Here is an 18,555-nt window from a genome sequence, read left to right on the forward strand (position 1 = left end):
AATTTGACATCTTCATACTCCTCACACATGTAATTCTTGTAAAACTTTGATCATATTAAGCAAAACTATAATGCATAAGGTAAAATAATTTTAGGAAACGTTAGACCAATATTTGTACAGGGCAAGCAAGTCATACTAGCGAGATAAAAGCAAGGTCACCAATTCATATGATAGATGTGGCAGCCTTTATGGCCCTAGGAAGTAGACTGGAGAAGCGCATTTGGAGGCTGAAGTTTTCTTGTAGGAGGGGAAAGAATCTAAAAATTATAATGCTGACACTTGAAAAGCGTACAACTTGGCTAGAAAGAAAAGGATCAGCAAGAGCACACAGAAATTGCAAAAAGGCATAGGTATAGCGTCCTTGGGCAATGCTGCATTGAACGCATTTGGCCTTATTATTTCTGAAACAGGTCCTAACAAAGTAACAAGTACCCTTATCATGGCTATGTTTACAGAATATTGTAAGACAGGGACAGAACCCAAAGCAGGTTTTGCAGCAGAAATGAAAAGAGCTATACTTCCACATCCAGCCTAACATTCTATAATTCAGTTTGAGATTTGACTACTTGAGAACGGGAACACTATTCAAGCATACTTAAACCAACTTAGATTGTTTCAGTGAGCAACAACCATCTTACATGCATTTCCAGATATCACTGAGTACGTCAGCATAAGCCACATGGCCTCTACATTTTCCATGGAAACATCCCATTGGCATATCATGGCTTCCTAATCTTGCAATAAGGTGCAGACCATGAGACCAACGGGCACTGCAGCAGTATAATGGGAGAGAGGTCCTCACAGAGTACAAGTGGTTCATTAACTGAATATATTCAAGGGTGCTATGCCGTTTATGTCCAGTTTCTGGTGGTCAGAAACCAAGGTAACTGTAACGAAAAGCTAGACGCACTTACCGGCAGGGTATACCATCTGGCAGGATGGCAACCACACAACCTGATTTCTGTGTTAAGCAAGTATTATCAAAACTTTGAATGTAATATATGAGATCTGCCCGGCATTTAAACTATGCACTTGCTGCAAAAAAAGAAGTCTAACATCTTCCTCAAGGATGTAATAACTCATATTTAGTCACCAGTCCTGTATCTACTCTTCCATGTGAATGACAAAATTTTAGAGCATGGTTAGTAAACCATTTCGAACTAACTGGAGAATATGTGTACATATTTCCATTTCTAAATCCAAAAGAAAATAGCAATCAGCCTTCATCCTCTACCTGAATACAAATTAGCAAAGCCACCAGCAGTTAGCCTTTTGTCCACTAATATCACGTGTTCACTTCAATGATTATTTACCTTCCCTGCAACGTGATGCTAACTGAAGAATCTTTTGAACATTGTAGCCCACTAGCCTCAAAGGATGACTCAATTTAAGCTGAGCCCAAGATACTCACTCAACAACGCTGCTCCCTTGATCAACAGTACACCATCACTCTGATCAACATGTCAGGTAACAGTAGACTACCTACTTCGCTGTAGCTGGCAATGTTTGTGGCAATTCAACTAGCATGTGTACAGGCATAAAATACATCTGCAGGGAAATTATGCAGATCACAATGCCCAAGAAAAGCTGCAGAAGAGGCAGTAATCATTTATTAGAACGAATAAATAACCAAGGATAGTCCATCTCCAAACATGTAACTATGAAACTGACAAGAAACAAAAAGATTACAACACAAAAAGAATATTCCTACCTGAACTGTAGCTCTCACATTGAAAAGATATACAGACAAAACCATTGTTAAAAGCATGGCCATTGAAGTTGAGTACACCTGTTGAAACAGAAGTTCAGGAAACAAAGTTTCAATTGCGCTCATAAAACTAAAATAATGAAACAAAAAGCATAATCATCATATTATCAAAGTCAGATGAGAAACTGTGGGTTGTTAGCTTTCTTTCTTTTTTCTTCGGCAGAGGTGCAAAGGAATCTAAAGAGTTGTTGAAAGGAGAGCGGGTTCTCAAATCGATCAGTTTCCTCTGACAAATAGCAATACAACTAATTGGCATGCAAACAAGATCTATAGTGTCACTTTGCAGGCATTAGGAGAAAGGAACTGAAATTTAAGATTTTTGCTGACATGCATAGTCTAGACGATCGAACCTTCACTATGTTGTCTGAATACTTCATCAGCCATGACACTAGCAGACCGGTAGACCCTAAGTTGAACACAACTATCCATGTTGTGATGGAATAGCCATTAAAAAGACGCTGCCACCATGGACCCATCTCAAACCCAGCCTTGAAGTCACCATAGACAAGCCAACCCATGTTGAAGATAACTCCAAACCTGACAGCACATAAGATGAATGTAAAATACTGTTCATGGGATACGCAGGCAGCTGTGCACAGAGGATGGTTAAATGGGAGTTAGGGCTGTGTAATTCTAGACAATAGACCAGTGTCTAGATATAGATACCTACATATATAATTGTACATTTTGCCAGTACAGACTATCACTATTCTTCTTCATCAAGTACTCAGTGTAGACTCCAGCTAGTGCAGAAAGACAAGCAGAAAGTATCCCAAGCATGTAACCCTGGAATGGTGCTGAGAAAACCGAATCACATGGTGCATCTCCACATCCCTTGACCTGTAAGGGGCAGAATAATTACTTACAACACAATCTAAATTCATACACAGGGACAATAAAAAGTGCAAGACGAATAAGTTACAATTTTTGTTTTGTCTTTTGACTAAGAAAAAACCATGAGAAAAGATCTTAAAATAAGTACGCCTTTCCAACTTTAATTATAGCTAATATGTAATGTAATGGAAAAATAACGGAGATCTCATGGGGCAATGGGCAAAAGAGTAATCGGAATTGGTGCCAGCTTCGACCCTTGCTGCCAGTAACTCCTGAGAGAGCCAGAATTCTAGTCTAATAGGTACTAATTACTCCCTCCGTCCCATAATATAAGGAGTTATTACATCCCATACGTGAGTACAATGGGATGTAATAACGTCTTATATTATGGGACGGAGGAAGTACTAGACTAACGACCACATGTTTTAGTTAATAACTAAACAAGTGACTCATTTTACGCCTATAGAGACCTTTTAACACGCTACTAGTTCTGTACTTGAAATATAGTAATGCGTAACAACCACTTTGTGAAAAGCATGGATACAATAACATGTTATGGATTTAATGTTTAAATATTGGCCATCAAAACAGTATTAAGTGCTAACATGCCAATGCCTTGTGATAAAACACTACTAGCTCAAAGTGTTGTCAAAGTAAGCATAGAGTACCGTGATTACATGGGTATAGTTTAGCCTTTGTGTGTGTATAAATATACCTCTAATCCTAACTAAAAATGTCAAGACCAGGCAACCTGAGATCAGTTTGCACTGTTAGTTCATTAGTAATCAGATTTCTATATATGTTGGAATGTTGCAAAAAAAAAAAAGTGGGACCATATATCAGGAGTAATATAATAAAACAGGACAATTTTGCAATAGTAACAAACCTGGCTTGTAGTAGTGCCCACAGCGAGTAAAATAATTGCCATCCATTGTAGATTTGATAATTTCCTTCTTAAGACAAGCCTGGCACAATTAGCAGACAAAACAGCATAGGTCAATCAAGGGGAGGAAGAATCAAGTACCACTTGCACTGACTACTTATGTAGAATATTAGCTCTACTAATAGTATGAGCGTGTACACACTGCATCTCACATTTAGGTGCACTACCATGTATCCACTTCAAAAAGATGCAAATGTCATGGAAAAAATTCTGGAAAGATGACAAGTGGCACCAAACAATCTATCATGTCACAAAGTTTCAAGTCAGAATTTGATCTATGCATGGAGAAACAGAAAAACCGAATACATATCTTACTGGAAAAGAAACCCAAAATAAACCAACGGAAAAAGATAAAGCTACTATACAGTGAAATTCCACTTTCCTGGTACATGTGTTTCGTGTTCAAACATGCAGAATGCTTGATTGCATAAGGACCTCTGTTGTAGCGTGTGCACATGCGTGCATCTAAGGGTGGGATCCACCAGAAACTTTCTCATAATATAGCAACTTACTACAGGTAATGAAACAATTTTAAACCCAATAATTTAATCTCTGAGAAACAAACATAAGATTATTGATATCCACATTGCAAAAAACTCTGAAACCACAACAATGCATGCACTGATTAGGTGAAAATTCTGACTTCGTGATGCAAGCCATCAAAAGGATATAAGCATTTTAGATTGTACAGTGTAGCCAACAGGGAACAATATATTGCAAAAAGAAAATGAAATAGCTGTGCAGGAAGATTGGAGGGAGTGTCCATGTATTTGCCAAGAGTTCAATATTAGACAGATCTTAAAAGGTAAAGCATTGAGGTGAAATAAAACCACAAGATATATAATGGTCACAATTGAAATTCTGAGTAAGCTAATTGCTTAGTTCTGGAACAAAACCAGAATAGGTTTTCCCAAAATTCCATTCAATTGTTTTCAATCAGTTTGACTATTTTATAGTGCATCAAATCTGAGTTTTGTTAAGAGGGAGCAAAATCTGACATGGACCACATACAAGACTGAATGCAGGCAGTACTTGGAAATTAAAAATATATTATATCAAGCTAATAGTATTAGGAAGCATAAAACACAGGCAATGTTATGAAGAGGCACATGGCACACCTGAACAAAATTCCAGTTGTAACAATTTTCAGGTTCCCCAATATCTGATAGGTCGATGGATCAACATAAGTCAAGGTCGTAAACTGCACATTGTTGTGGATGAGGTATATGACTGAAGGAACAAGATATAGTCGCACACTTTTCCACTCCTTTGTCATCCTTGGTGGTGATGAAGACTGGCATTCTTTCCAAAGAAAGAAGCTCGAGACTGACAACTGCGTTGAGAATGGGGTAATGTCAGAACTGATATAGATGAATCACTGTCTTCTGCATATCTAAACCACTTACGGTAAAGAGTTATAGAGTTCCAAATTCATAGTCTGCTGGCCTAAACTACATGTTTGCACCACTTAGGATAAACGGATGTAAATGTCCAAAATTATTGTCTCCTACTCTACATATTTGCAACATGGGTTAAAACAGATATATTGGTCCCAGAAAATTATGGGCAATAGCATAAGATTCCAGAGAGTTGCAGTATATGTACCTTGAAAAATTCTGCAAGAAATGGAATGGTCGCATAGTCGTACTTATACTTGCCATTGCTCTGAGAAAGTGTAGTCCATATACCCTGCACATATGTAATGCAATCAGAAACACTCATAAGAAGACATTATGATTGACAAATGAAGTCAAACAACAACTCATGTGCAACATTCCAGGCTTATTTAACTATTGTTGGTCAACCGTCATTGGTTCCGGACTGCGCAATGACCATGACCAACTCACTAAGGGGGACAATATTTTCACAACAACCCAAAGCCAGGGCATGTTCAAATGAACTAAAACCGATCACCTCTCGGTGCGTTACAATGTACTGGTTCAGTACATCTCGACACTGGTAGAGAAAAACTGAGAATCAGAGCGCATCTTGCTAGTGTCCCGGCCATTCCAGGAGTCCAGGCTGCAAATATTCTGAACCGCGGTTGTTCACGAGCAGAGAACCAAAAGTGCATTTGCGCGCAGCACCGCTAGATCGAAGCCGCCGCCGCCCCTAGTCCTCTGCCGCGCAGACGCCATGTCACGGAAAACAGAATCCCGCACACCAATCGAATTCCGTAATCAATTCCCGCTCCGGTACAGATCTGGCCCGATGTAGTGTGATTAAATCGACAAAAAAGGAGGGGAGGGGGGCGGAGGATTTAGGGGGTGTTGCCTGCGAGCTGGTGAGGACGGTGAGGAGCGCCGCCACGAAGTACCACTGCATCGTCTCCTCCTGCCCCTGTTCGCCTTCCGCTGCGCTGCGCCGCTTCTCTTTCCCTCTCTTCTCTCGACGTTTCTGTGCTGGAGAACGAGGGGGGGGGGGGGGGGGGGGGGGGGGGGGCAACGGAGCAGAGGATGGAGAAGCGCACCGGTGAAGCCTGGTGGGCGAGCACTTCGAGCTTTTCAGAACTTCACTTTGCATTTTCAACCCCGGATATGTTTTCTTCGTAATAGTTTTTACGGGGAAAAAACATGATGACATAGAACAGGTGGGCTTAAGGACGGGTCCACCTAACACTACAAGAATTTTGAGAAATGGGTTTGATGTCAAACTACTATAACTATTGCATTATTAAAGAAGAAAATAATTCCTAAAAAAATAAAGAACAAAGATGTGGAATGGTGGTCAATAGAAGGAAAGATCGTTCCATTTTTCGTGCTCCTCAAAACATCACATATATCTTCCGGACATGGTAGAGAATGAAAGTTTCTATGTGTTATAATGCTCATACTTGTAATTGAAAAGTTACTGAGGGAGACTCATCACTTAGTAATAAAAATAATAGAACTCCGGGCAATTTTCAGGTCAAGCTTGACTAAAGTTAAGATTGTAAAATAGCTCAAGCTTTTTTTTTCATCTATTTCTATTATTTATTCACCACACAAAGAATGATAGCTTCACTTTAAATATGAGGTTGCTTACCACACATACCATGTGGTTCAAATAGCTCAAGCTTGTCAAGCGTGTTGTCATCCAAGAGAAAGTGCAACACTTGTTTCTCCACGTGTAGTGGGCGCGGCAAAAGCTCCAAGCATTCTTGTCATCAATTGACAGTCCTCATCACAATCAAGTTTAGGAATGAACCGCCACCAGAAGAGGCCCGCGAGAGCATCCATGAAGTGGTCGAGAGGAGGCAATGTTCGTCGCCGTAGTAGATGACGGAGACAAGCACACAGTGAGCCAGTCGAAGGGTCCATCAAGGAAGGCAAACACCTGCAAATCAAGAGCGAGACTACCCTCCAGGTTTTCTCTTCGAGAAGGAGGATAACTCCAGCCTCTGCATCGAGAGATGCACACAGCCATATATTATTTATTATTCAAAGTCCAGCGGTCAAACAACATCGGCAGTAACTCCACCAGATAGACACTAACCCTATGATAAAACATAAAAACAAAACGAGAAATGCAGAAGTCCTAGGCTAATCCTTCAAGGACCCGTCGCATGTGCGTTGGTGTTTGCAAGAAAGTACATGCTCCGAAGAGCCATGCGGAGGGGTGATTGGTACCAGCTTCTGGGCAAATTAGGTGCAACCCATGGCCATGGAACAAGGAGATTAGGCACAGGAAATTATCTGCACCTCCGAAGAGCACATATTAGTTGCAGTCCACCGAGGAACAACGAGAAACTATCCCACATAACCATGCTAAAATCTTAGGGTATAGGTTAGGCCAATCCATATAAAAAGGACAACAAAATTCTTCAATCTCAAGACGAGTCTATGTCTTTGCCTCGCGAATCTAAATGCCAGAATTTCTATATGAATGAGAGCACTATCCTATTTATACTAGGTACATCCCTCCTTGGATAAGGTGTGAAAACAATTTATGAAGACTTAAGGTAATTGGTGGCTTCCGTGAGAAGGTAACATCGTCAGCTTAGAGAGTTTTCTTAAATAGTTTGTCGAATGCTCGCGCAGCTCTTGACAACATGGATACCTCCCACCAAACTGACAATTACATTTGCTACAACTCCAAAGATACAATATTTGTTGGGTTTGTAAAGTAGACTTGAATGAGGTCCCTATTGATGAACCACATGATTTCGTTTCACTTCGACGTGGGCGAAACAACAAAGGTTTAGAGGTAGGTGTTGAAAACATGTTTTTTATCAATGCTTGCTTTTGGCAAACTTTGTTTCGTTTGGAACTCAAGGCTTTTTTTTCTTCCATTGGCATGGTACGTGAGTGCTACCTCTTGAGCTTGCGTTGGTGTTTCCCTTGAAGAGGAAAGGGTGATGCAGCAAAATAGCGTAAGTATTTCCCTTAGTTTTGAGAACCAAGGTATCAATCCAGTAGGAGACAACGCACAAGTCACCTAGTACCTGCACAAATAATCAAGAACCTTGCAAGCAACGCGATAAAGGGGTTGTCAATCCCTTCACGGTTACTCGCAAAAGTGAGATCTAATAAAGATAGTAAAGTAAATATTGTTGGTATTTTTGTTGTATAGATTGGAAAGTAAAGATTGCAAAATAGTAAACGAGATTTAAAGAGACGCAATATAAAGGAAAAGAGACCCGACGGCCATAGGTTTCACTAGTGGTTTCTCTCAAGATAGCAAGTATTACGGTGGGTGAACAAATTACTGCCGAGCAATTGATAGAAAAGCGCATAATTATGAAGACATCTAAGACAATGATCATGAATATAGGCATCACGTCTGTGTCAAGTAGACCAAAATGATTCTGCATCTACTACTATTACTCCACACATCGACCACTATCCAACATGTATCTAGAGTATTAAGTTCGTAAGAACGGAGTAACGCATTAAGCAAGATGACATGATGTAGAGGGGTAAACTCAAGTAATATGATATAAACCCTATCTTTTTATCCTCGATGGCAACAATACAATACGTGCCTTGCTGCCCCTACTCTCACTGGGAAAGGACATCGCAAGATTGAACCCAAAGCTAAGGACTTCTCCCATTCCAAGAAAGATCAATCTAGTAGGCCAAACTAAACCGATAATTCGAAAAGACTTGCAAAGATATCAAATCATGCATATAAGAATTCAGAGAAGAACGAAATAATATTCATAGATAATCTTGTTCATAAATCCACAATTCATCGGGTCTCGGCAAACACACCACAAAAGAGTATTACATCGAATAGATCTCCAAGAACATCGAGGAGAACTTATTATTGAGAATCAAAGAGAGAGAATAAGCCATCTAGCTAATAACTATGGACCCGAAGGTCTGTGGTAAACTAATCACGCTTCATCGGAGAGGCAATGTGTTGATGTAGAAGCCCTTCGTGATCGATTCCCCCTCTGGCAGATTGCCGGAAAAGGCCCCAAGATGGGATCTCACGGGTACAGAAGGTTGCGGCGGTGGGAAAGTGGTTTCGTGCTCCCCCTGATGTTTCTACGGTATAAGAGTATATATAGGCGAAAGAAGTACGTCAGTGGAGCTACGAGGGGCCCACGAGGGTGGGGGGCGCCCTCCTGCCTCGTGGACGCCTCGTGGCGTTTCTGACTTCAACTCCAAGTCTTCTGGTTTGCTTTCGGTCCAAGAAAGATCATCGTGAAGGTTTCATTCCGTTTGGACTCCATTTGGTATTCCTTTTCTGCAAAGCTCTAAAATAGGAAAAAAAACAAAAACTGGCACTAGGCCTCCGGTTAATAGGTTAGTCCGAAAAATAATATAAAAGAGCATATTAAAGCCTATTAAACATCTAAAATAGATACTATAATAGCATGGAACAATAAAAAATTATAGATACGTCTGAGACGTATCAAGCATCCCCAAGCTTAATTCCTGCTCGTCCTCGAGTAGGTAAATGATAAAAACAGAATTTTTGATGCAGAATGCTACCTAGCATATTTATCAATGTAATTTTTTTATTGTGGCATGAATGTTCAGATCCGAAAGATTCAAGATAAAAGTTTAATATTGATATAAAAACAATAATACTTCAAGCACACTAACAAAGCAATCATGTCTTCTCAAAATACACATGGCCAAAGAAAGCTATCCCTACAAAATTATATAGTTTGGTTATGCTCTATCTTCATCACACAAAGTATTTAATCATGCACAACCCCGATGACAAGCCAAGTAATTGTTTCATACTTTTGATGTTCTCAATATTTTTCTGTAACATCCCAAATTTTCAATTTGGAATGTTATATATTAGATCATCAGTGCATATCATATTTTATTGCATTTTTGGTTGATCCTAGAAATTCTACGCAACACAAATACCCGCGGAGAGAGTTGGGGGTATCTTATTTTCATTTTTGGTTGATCCTAGAAATTCTATGCAACTCAAGGATCCTAGAAATTTTGAAAAGAGGATCGTTTGGTTTTAATTATTTTTCCCTCTGTATATTTAAAATATAAAATAAAAGAGAGGGGATAAAATGACTTTCCCAAATTAAATAAATATTGGTGGAAAAATATTAAAATCAAATAAGTATTTTATTTGGAGTTTTACCGCTATTTTATTTGAATTAGGAAAAAATGTGTTTTCCAAAATTGCATTAGAGTCTCAAATAAATGTTCATCTTGTCCGACGTATTTTTAGAGGACGGTGAAAATTTATTTCAGGTTTTTTGGAGTCTGATTAGTATTTCTTTTCTTTGTTTTTCTGCGAGAATTTTTTTTTAAATCCCACTGACCTAACTGGGCCGTGTCCGACCTGGACACTAGCCCGGCCGGCCCTTATAAGCCGCGAAGCCCAGCCGGGCCGAAGCCCTAGCCAGCCCCGCCGCCGCCTCCACCCGCACCCGCCGCCGCCGCCGCACCACCGTGTCACCGCCGCACCACCGCGCCGCCCTCGCCAGAGCCCGCCGCCGCCGCCGCCGGAGCCCGCCTCCGCCACCACCGGAGCCTAAGTACGCGCCATCACCGTCGCGTTTTTTTAGGTATCTGCCGGTTCTTTAAACCGTTTGGTTTTATTTCAAAAACCTACATCCGTTTTTTTATTAGATCGGTTCGGTTTTCTCGGTTTAGTTAAATAGCGGACGTTCGTCCGTATTTCGTTTTAACGAATGGTGTTCACCCGTTAGCCACAGACAATGAACGTTCGTTCGTTAGCCTGTTCGTCAGTTTTCTTTTTCCAGGGTTTTTCCGCGATTATTTTCGATCGTGATTTCAGGCCAGATCTTAGTTTTAGTTTATCTTTTCGCTCGTTTATCGGAATCATGCGATTCAAGCGCCTAGATCTTCATCTCGATGCCCTCTTTCTGTTTAATCCACTGGAACAAGATTTTGGTACCGTAAAATTTAACTTCAGTCCAGATTAGTAAACGGATCTTGTTTCTTCTGCAGTTTGAGTTTCGTTGCTTCGTTTGATTTGATTCCTTTTTGCAAACCGGAGTTCTTGAGTTGAACTTTCTAGGTAGATCTGTTTTATTTGAGTTTTACCCGTGCTTTTAGTTGAGTGCTTCTGTATGTTATTATTTGTTTGCGATAGAGTACCCGGAGTGCGAAGCGTGCTACTACGAGTCTCTAGGTTTCACGGATCATCAGCAAGGCAAGTAACACTTTGATCATACCTTTTTACTGCCCAGTTTTATTGCATTAGATCAATCCTCAAACATTGCATGGTTAGGATATGTTTAACATGTGGGTGCTGGGAAGTAGTTGACGAGGTAGAACATATTGCCCTATTTATTATCAAACCTTTGGGAGTTACATCTACGATATACTTATATTGCTATGCTATGCTCGTAGACGTGGTTTGGGTGAGTGTATCCATGACAGGTGTGTGTATTGCTAATTAATGGTTAACTTAAGGTGGATACTTAAATACACATCTGGGTGGATTGCTTGTGGGCACCTGGAGAATCCAGTGTTGTCCTAGGATATCCCGGGGTTTCGTGTGATCATCCTAAGGTCCGCCACCCAGGCTCAAAGGGATCATAAGATTATTCATGCTAGAAACTTCCGTGTGCAGCCACAACCTATTATGGGCTCTAGCATAGTTGATTAAGTTGCATGATGTAACATCCCAAATTTTCAATTTGGCATGTTATACATTAGATCATCATTGCATATCATATTTTATTGCATTTTGGCTTGATCCTAGAAATTATAAGCAACTCAAGGACCCGCGGAGAGAGTTGGGGATTTCATTATTTTCATATTTGAGTCTTCTCAAATTTTGAAAAGAGGATCGTTTGATTTTAATTATTTTCTCTTCAAATATTTTTTATGAAAATAAAAGAGAGGGGATAAAATGAATTTCCCAAAATAATGAAATATTGGAGATTTAATATTAAATAAAATAAGAATTTTATTATGAGTTTTATTGCTATTTTATTTGAATTAGGAAAAATATGCGTTTTTCATAATTGCATTAGAGGCCCAAATAAATGTTCACCCAGTCCGTCTTATTTTTAGAGGATGAGGAAAATTTATTTTAGGATTTTTGGAGTCCCTTTAGTATTTCTTTTTTCTGTTTTTCTATCATGGAATTATTAAAAAAAGAAAAAGATACTGACCTAACCGGGCCGTGTCCGACCTGGACACTAGCCCGGTCGGCCTTTATAAGCCGCGGGGCCCGACCAGGCCGAACCCTAGCCAGCCCCGCCTCGCCTCCACCCTCGCCCGCCGCCGCCACAGCCCGCACCCGCCGCCGCCGCAGCCCGCGGCGCCGCCCGCACCATCGCACCGCCTCGCCAGAGCCCGCGCCGCCCTTGCCGAAGCCTGCCGCCCTCGCCGGAGTTTCCGTTGCCACCGCCGACGCATTTTTCAAGGTAGCCGCTGGTTTTGTGGAATAGACCGTTCGGTTTATTTTGTAAAACCTAGTTTTTGTATTTTTAGATCGGTTTTAGTATTTTTCGGTTTAGTTATTTAGCGAGTGTTCGCTCGTTCGTTCGTTTTAACGAACGGTTTTCACCGTTTAGCCGCAGGCATCGAACGTTCGTTCGTTAGCCTGTTAGTCAGTTTTCTTTTTTCCAGGGTTTATCCGCGATTATTTTCGATCGCGATTTCAGCTCGAATCTTAGATTTAGTTTATCTTTTCGCTCGTTTGTCGGAATCAGGCGATTCAAGCGCCTAGAGTTTCATTTCGAAGCCCTCTTTCTGTTTAGCCAACTTAAACAAGATTTTGGTACTAAATTTGACTTAAGTCCAGATTAGTAATCGGAGCTTGTTTCTTTCGTAGTTTGAGTTTCGTTGTTTCGTTTGATTTGATTCTTTTTGCAAACCGGAGTTCTTAAGTTGAACTTTCTGGTTAGATCCCTTATTTGAGTTTTACCCATGCTTTAGGTTGATTGCTTATTGTATGCTTGTTTGTGATAGAGTACCCGGAGTGTGAAACGTGCTACTACGAGTCTCTAGGTTTTGCAGATCATCAGTAAGGCAAGTAACACTTTGATCATACCTCTTTACTATCCAGTTTTATTGCATTAGATCAATCCATCACACATTGCATGATTAGGTTCTGATTTAATATGTGGGTTTTGGGAAGTAGATGAGGTAGTACCTATTCACCTGTTTATTATCAAACCTTTAAGAGTTACTTCTACGTACTGCTTATATTGCTATGCTATGCTAGTAGACGTGGATTGGGTGAGTGTATCCATGACAGATGTGAGTATTGTTAATTAATGGTTAACTTAAGGTGGTAACTTAAATACACATATGGATGGATTGAGGCACCTGGGGAACCCAGTGTTGTCTGTTTTTTTTCGAAATCCCGGGGTACCATGTGATTCTCCTATGGACCGCCACCCAGGCTCAAAGGGATCATAAGATTATTCACGCTAGAAACTTCCGTGTGCAGCCACAAGCTATTATGGGCTCTAGCATAGTTGATTAAGTCGTGTGAACTCTTATAGTGGTAGACTAGCAGATGTAGGGGAAAGTAGGTGTAACTTCTACCCATCGTAAGGTGCTAACGCTTATGAAAGACTGTGTCTCGGCCATCCATTTCTCAAACATCATGTAGTGCGAGAAATTCAACGGAGGAGATCGAGTCTTGTGGGGAAAAGTGCGCAAACCTCTGCAGTGTGTACAAACTAATCATGGTTAGCCGTGTCCCCGGTTATGGACATCTTGAGTGTCTGGTTCTTGGATTATCGTATGGATCTCATCATGTTACTTAAATAATTTGATTGGGTTTAATGATGATGCTTAATTGGGATTGAGTTGGGTGAACCTTCTCAATGTTTAACAACCATCATGATAGTTAAATAAATTTATTCCTTTGTTGTAGGGAAAAATTGGCTTTTTGCAAAACTGTAACCATAGAGCTTTACACCAGCCATATTGCATGTAGTGATAGCAATTATCTGTTCATTACTCCTTATGTGTTACATTGCCAGCATATTCCATGTGCTGACCCGTTTTTGGGCTGCAACGTTTATGATGCAGACTTTCCAGACGACGAATAAGGTGCCTTAGGTCGTGACCTTTCACTCAGCTATGCCGCTCGAGTTGATGGACTCACTTTATCTTCCAAGCCTTCCGCTGTTATCATTCTTAGATGGCATTAAGCCATATTATTGTAATAAGTTCTCTTTTGAGACATTCAATGTAATAAGTGTGTGATTGCTACTCTGTTATAAATCCTTCAAGTATTGTGTGTGTCAGCATTACCGATCCAGGGATGACACTGATGCACAAAGATCAGACTGTTTGAGGTCTGGTCGCTACAAGATGGTATCAGAGCACACGCTGACTATTGGACACGACCACTAAGCAAGGACCATAGTACACTCTTATCTACTCATTTTGACTCCTCTCCCTTTTCTACTCTATAGGATGGCGGATGCAAGGAACAAGTTCGCACAACCGGATGAAGATACACCTTTTGGACGACACTTGAAGGAAGTCACTAGGTACCTGAGCATAGGAATACCAAGCTTCACATGGACCTACAATTCCACTATGCCAGAAGAGGAGCGTTGGATGATACAAGTTCAAGTTCTAGGAAGGACGTTCATGCCAATCACTGAGCCCATAGAGTTTTCCTTTGATGTACCAACCTAGAGCCTAGGAAAGAGCATGGCAGCCCACATCGCCATGGGACACATTGGAGAAGTTTACCATAAGGATCTCAAGGATACTATCTACCAGATTTGTGGGCACCGAGATAAGCAATGGGAGATGATCGGCACCAGGAAGGATAGATCCATTGCAGCTTTTATCCAGGAGTTAAACCAACACATTCGTCGCCAGGAGAATGAGATGTGCGCAGGCATTATAGATCTGAAGAAGGCAATGACCAGGATCACGGAGCTGGAAGAAGAACTCAAGTCTACACACAATGGATATGAGGAGGAAATGAAGATACTCGTGGAGAAAAATGATGATTTGACAAGGAAGCTAGGAGTGTTCATGGGAGACCCCGCGCCAGGAGGAGAAGATGACAATTCCACCTGTCCGGAGAACTACATCATCATTGACGACACCGACTCAGACCCCGACGATAGCGATGATGACTATGTTGATGAAGCTGGAGCAGATATCATGGAGTCTTCCACCAATCAAAATTTCTAGTCGACCAACATATCAGTAGTAGTATTTCCCCATGTATATAGTATAGTCCACGCACTTTTGTAACGATAGTTAGACCGATTGTATGCCTTTGTTTGAAGTGATTGAGTGAAATTGATTGTGTTTGTCTCATGAGCATATGGGTAGTGTTTTCCCTCTAGATCTCATTCTATTCTATTTTTCTCATCTTTTCTAAACCTACCAGATGCCTCTGAGACGTGACAATGGATTTGGTTTCCCATCGGAGCTCACCCAGTTGATCCAGCAACAGAATACCCTGATGCAGCTACTAGCCCAGAATCAGAACCAGAGGAACAACAACAACCCACCACCACCACCTATTGATCACTTAGCTCGTTTCTTAAGGATGAATCCGCCGGTGTTTTCCAGTAGCACCGAGCCGATTGTTGCAGATGATTGGCTCCGCAAGATTGGAAGGGAGTTGACCACTGCAGGATGCACATATGCGGAGAAAGTGTGTTTTGCCGCACACCAGCTTGATGGACCCGCAGCATCATGGTGGGAGAATTTCACAACCACTTACCTCATCGACACTGTCACATGGGACCAGTTTCAACAGGCGTTTTGGACTGCCCGTGTTTCAGCTAGAGCAATGGCCATGAAGAAGCGCGAGTTTCGCAACTTGCGCCAAGGAGGACGCACAGTAGGCCAGTATGTGGATGACTTAAGTAAGCTAGCACGTTATGCCCCAAATGACGTTGCTATGGATCCCGCTAAGCAAGAGAAGTTTCTAGAAGGACTGAATGATGATTTGAGCATGCAGTTGATGGTGGCAAACTTCAACAACTACCAGGAGTTGGTAGATAGAGCGCTCATGATTGAAGGGAAGCAGCAACAGATAGACAGCCGCAAGAGGAAGTATGGACAAGGAAAGTACAATTCGGGAGCTCAGCAGAAACCCCGTTTTACCCCGAACTCGAGAGGACACATTCACCATAACCATGGAGGCCATAATTCCAATGGAGGGATTCCGCACAACCATAGTGGCCCCAAAAATGGGAATGGGAATGGAGGAAGCAATGGTCAGAACCGTTCCAACCCAGCAACGCCCTCCAAGAAGGATCTAAGTCACGTTACTTGCTACAAGTGCCAGAAGACCGGACATTATGCCAATGAATGTCCTGAAGCTAAGAATGGAAATGGCAATGGAAGCTCTGGGAAGAAGCCCATCCCTTTCAACAGGGGACAAGTGAACCATGTTAGGGTGGAGGAGGTTGAAGCGCAGCCGGATGTAGTAATAGGTAAGTTTTTGGTTAAGACATTTACTGTAAACGTTCTTTTTGATACTGGTGCATCGCATTCATACATATCAAGGGGATTTGTGGATAAGTATAAATTGCCCACTAAGGTTCTTAGAACACCTATGTTAGTAAGTTCGCTGGGAGTGGAGTATATGGCAAGTCAAGGATGTTTTCAGATGCCATTAACCATAGGTAGGCATGTTTTCCCTTCGGACCTAATAATTTTGGAATCGCAAGGATTGGATGTGATTCTGGGTATGGATTGGCTATTGATGTATGGAGGAAACATCGACTGTGCTAGTAAGTCAATTTTGCTCACAACCCCAGAAGGAAGAAGGATTAGGTATGTATCTCGACATGTGCCGAAGAGGACTCAAGTGAATTCCTTATCAGGAGTTGTACAGGAGGAAGTACCAGTGGTGAAGGATTTCCCTGACGTATTTCCAGAGGAGTTGCCAGGCATGCCACGGATAGAGACATTGAGTTTTTGGTTGAACTTTTGCCGGGCACAGGGCCAATATCTAAGAGACCGTACAGGATGCCCGCAAAGGATTTGGAGGAAATTAAGAAGCAGATTAAAGAGCTACTGGATAAAGTTATATTCGCCCAAGTTCGTCACCTTGGGGATCGCCAATGCTTCTAGTGGAGAAGAAGGCGTTGAGGATGGTTGTTGATTATCGTGGATTGAATGAGGTGACAATCAAGAACAAGTACCCACTGCCGATGATCAATGATCTATTTTACTAATTGCAAGGAGCTAAAGTATTTTCCAAGATCGATCTGCGATCGGGATACCACCAGCTGAAGATTCGAGAGCAGGATATACCTAAGACACCTTTTACCACAAGGTACGGGCTATATGAGTATATCGTTATGTCATTTGGTCTGACTAACGCGCCTGCCTATTTCATGAACATGATGAACAAAGTATTTATGGAGTTTTTGGATAAGTTCGTCATGGTGTTCATTGATGACATACTAGTCTACTCGAAGAATGAAGAAGAACATAAGGAACATTTGCGTTTGGTACTTGGGAAACTCAGAGAACATCAGCTATATGCCAAGTTCAACAAGTGTGAATTTTTGTTGAAGGAAGTATGATTCCTCGGACATGTTATATCCGGAGAAGGAATAGTAGTAGACCCCACCAAGGTTGTCACTGTGACCAATTGGGAAGCACCCACGGCAGTTGGAGAGATCTGGAGTTTTCTTGGACTCGCTGGATACTATAGAAGGTTCATTGAGAAATTTTACAAGATTGCAAAGCCCATGACGGAATTGTTGAAGAAGGATACTAAGTTCAATTGGACCGAGGAATGTGAGGCCAGTTTTCAGGAGTTGAAGAAACGTTTGGTTACAGCTCTAGTGTTGATTCTTCCAGATCAACGCAAGGATTACCAGGTGTATTGCGACGCTTCTCGTCGAGGACTTGGAGCAGTGCTTATGCAGGATGGAAGAGTTGTCTCATATGCCTCAAGACAGCTTAAACCACATGAGCTAAATTATGCTACGCATGATTTGGAACTAGCAGCTGTAGTGCATGCATTGAAGACGTGGAGAAATTTCCTCATCGGAAATCACTGTGAGGTGTACATGGATCACAAGAGCTTGAAGTATATCTTCATGCAGAAGGAGCTGAATCTCAGGCAAAGGAGATGGTTGGAGCTCATCAAAGATTATGATATGAAGCTGCATTATCACCCCGAAAAGGCTAACGTAGTAGTTGATGCGTTGAGTCGTAAGAGCCATGTTAATACACTCTTGACCAGAGAGTTACCCAAGGAATTAGCAGAAGATCTTCGTGAGCTATGTTTGGAGATAGTTCCAAGAGGCTATGTAGCAGCATTGAAAGTTCAGTCTACTTTGATGGCTAAGATCAGAGAAGCTCAGAAGACGGACAAGGAGATTGTCGAGATAAAGGAAAGAATGAGAAAAGGAAAAGCTAAGGGATTTCATGAGGACGAACATGATACCCTATGGTTTGAGGACTGCGTTTATGTGACCAATGATCCGGAGATCAGGAAGTTGATATTGCAAGAGGCCCATGATTCGCCATACCCGATTCACCCAGGAAATACCAAGATGTATTTGGATTTGAAGAACAGTTTCTGGTGGACCGGAATGAAGAAAGATATTGCGGAGTATGTAGCAATTTGTGAGGTTTGTCAGAGAGTGAAGCCCGAGCATCAGAAG

General features: G+C 41.5%; 1 protein-coding gene across 3 annotated transcripts; it reads right to left on the reverse strand.

The window, feature by feature from the left end:
- Window positions 1-1,059: 1,059 nt before the first annotated feature.
- On the reverse strand, window positions 1,060-5,956 carry LOC123158317 (CMP-sialic acid transporter 1). 3 transcript variants are annotated; one of them, XR_006479339.1, is made up of 9 exons: window positions 5,820-5,956; window positions 5,151-5,234; window positions 4,664-4,878; window positions 3,489-3,567; window positions 2,439-2,608; window positions 2,119-2,305; window positions 1,712-1,789; window positions 1,314-1,587; window positions 1,060-1,234 (listed from the first exon to the last, which is right to left on the reverse strand). XR_006479339.1 is itself a non-coding variant. In XM_044576356.1 (8 exons), the coding sequence occupies exons 1-8, from the start codon at window positions 5,868-5,870 to the stop codon at window positions 1,483-1,485; spliced, it is 969 nt and encodes a 322-aa protein (XP_044432291.1). In that variant the 5' UTR covers window positions 5,871-5,956; the 3' UTR covers window positions 1,060-1,482. The 3 variants fall into 3 exon arrangements, 2 of the variants coding, with proteins under 2 accessions (XP_044432291.1, XP_044432292.1); XM_044576356.1 differs by having other exon boundaries at window positions 1,060-1,587; XM_044576357.1 differs by lacking the exon at window positions 5,820-5,956 and adding an exon at window positions 5,460-5,763 and having other exon boundaries at window positions 1,060-1,587.
- Between the last annotated feature and the right edge of the window lie 12,599 nt (window positions 5,957-18,555).

This window comes from Triticum aestivum, chromosome 7B (assembly GCF_018294505.1).
Source record: "Triticum aestivum cultivar Chinese Spring chromosome 7B, IWGSC CS RefSeq v2.1, whole genome shotgun sequence".
In the NCBI taxonomy this organism is placed as follows: Eukaryota; Viridiplantae; Streptophyta; class Magnoliopsida; order Poales; family Poaceae; genus Triticum; species Triticum aestivum.

What these genes read in the sequence shown, in the direction of transcription:
- LOC123158317 (XM_044576356.1), bottom strand. Translation starts at nt 5,870, where the DNA reads ATGCAGTGGTACTTCGTGGCGGCGCTCCTCACCGTCCTCACCAGCTCG. An exon ending in CCGTCCTCACCAGCTCGCAG is followed by an intron (nt 5,235 to 5,819) that starts GCAACACCCCCT and finishes ACATATGTGCAG; the next exon opens with GGTATATGGACTACACTTTC. An exon ending in ATTCAGACAACATAGTGAAG is followed by an intron (nt 1,790 to 2,118) that starts GTTCGATCGTCT and finishes CTGTTTCAACAG; the next exon opens with GTGTACTCAACTTCAATGGC.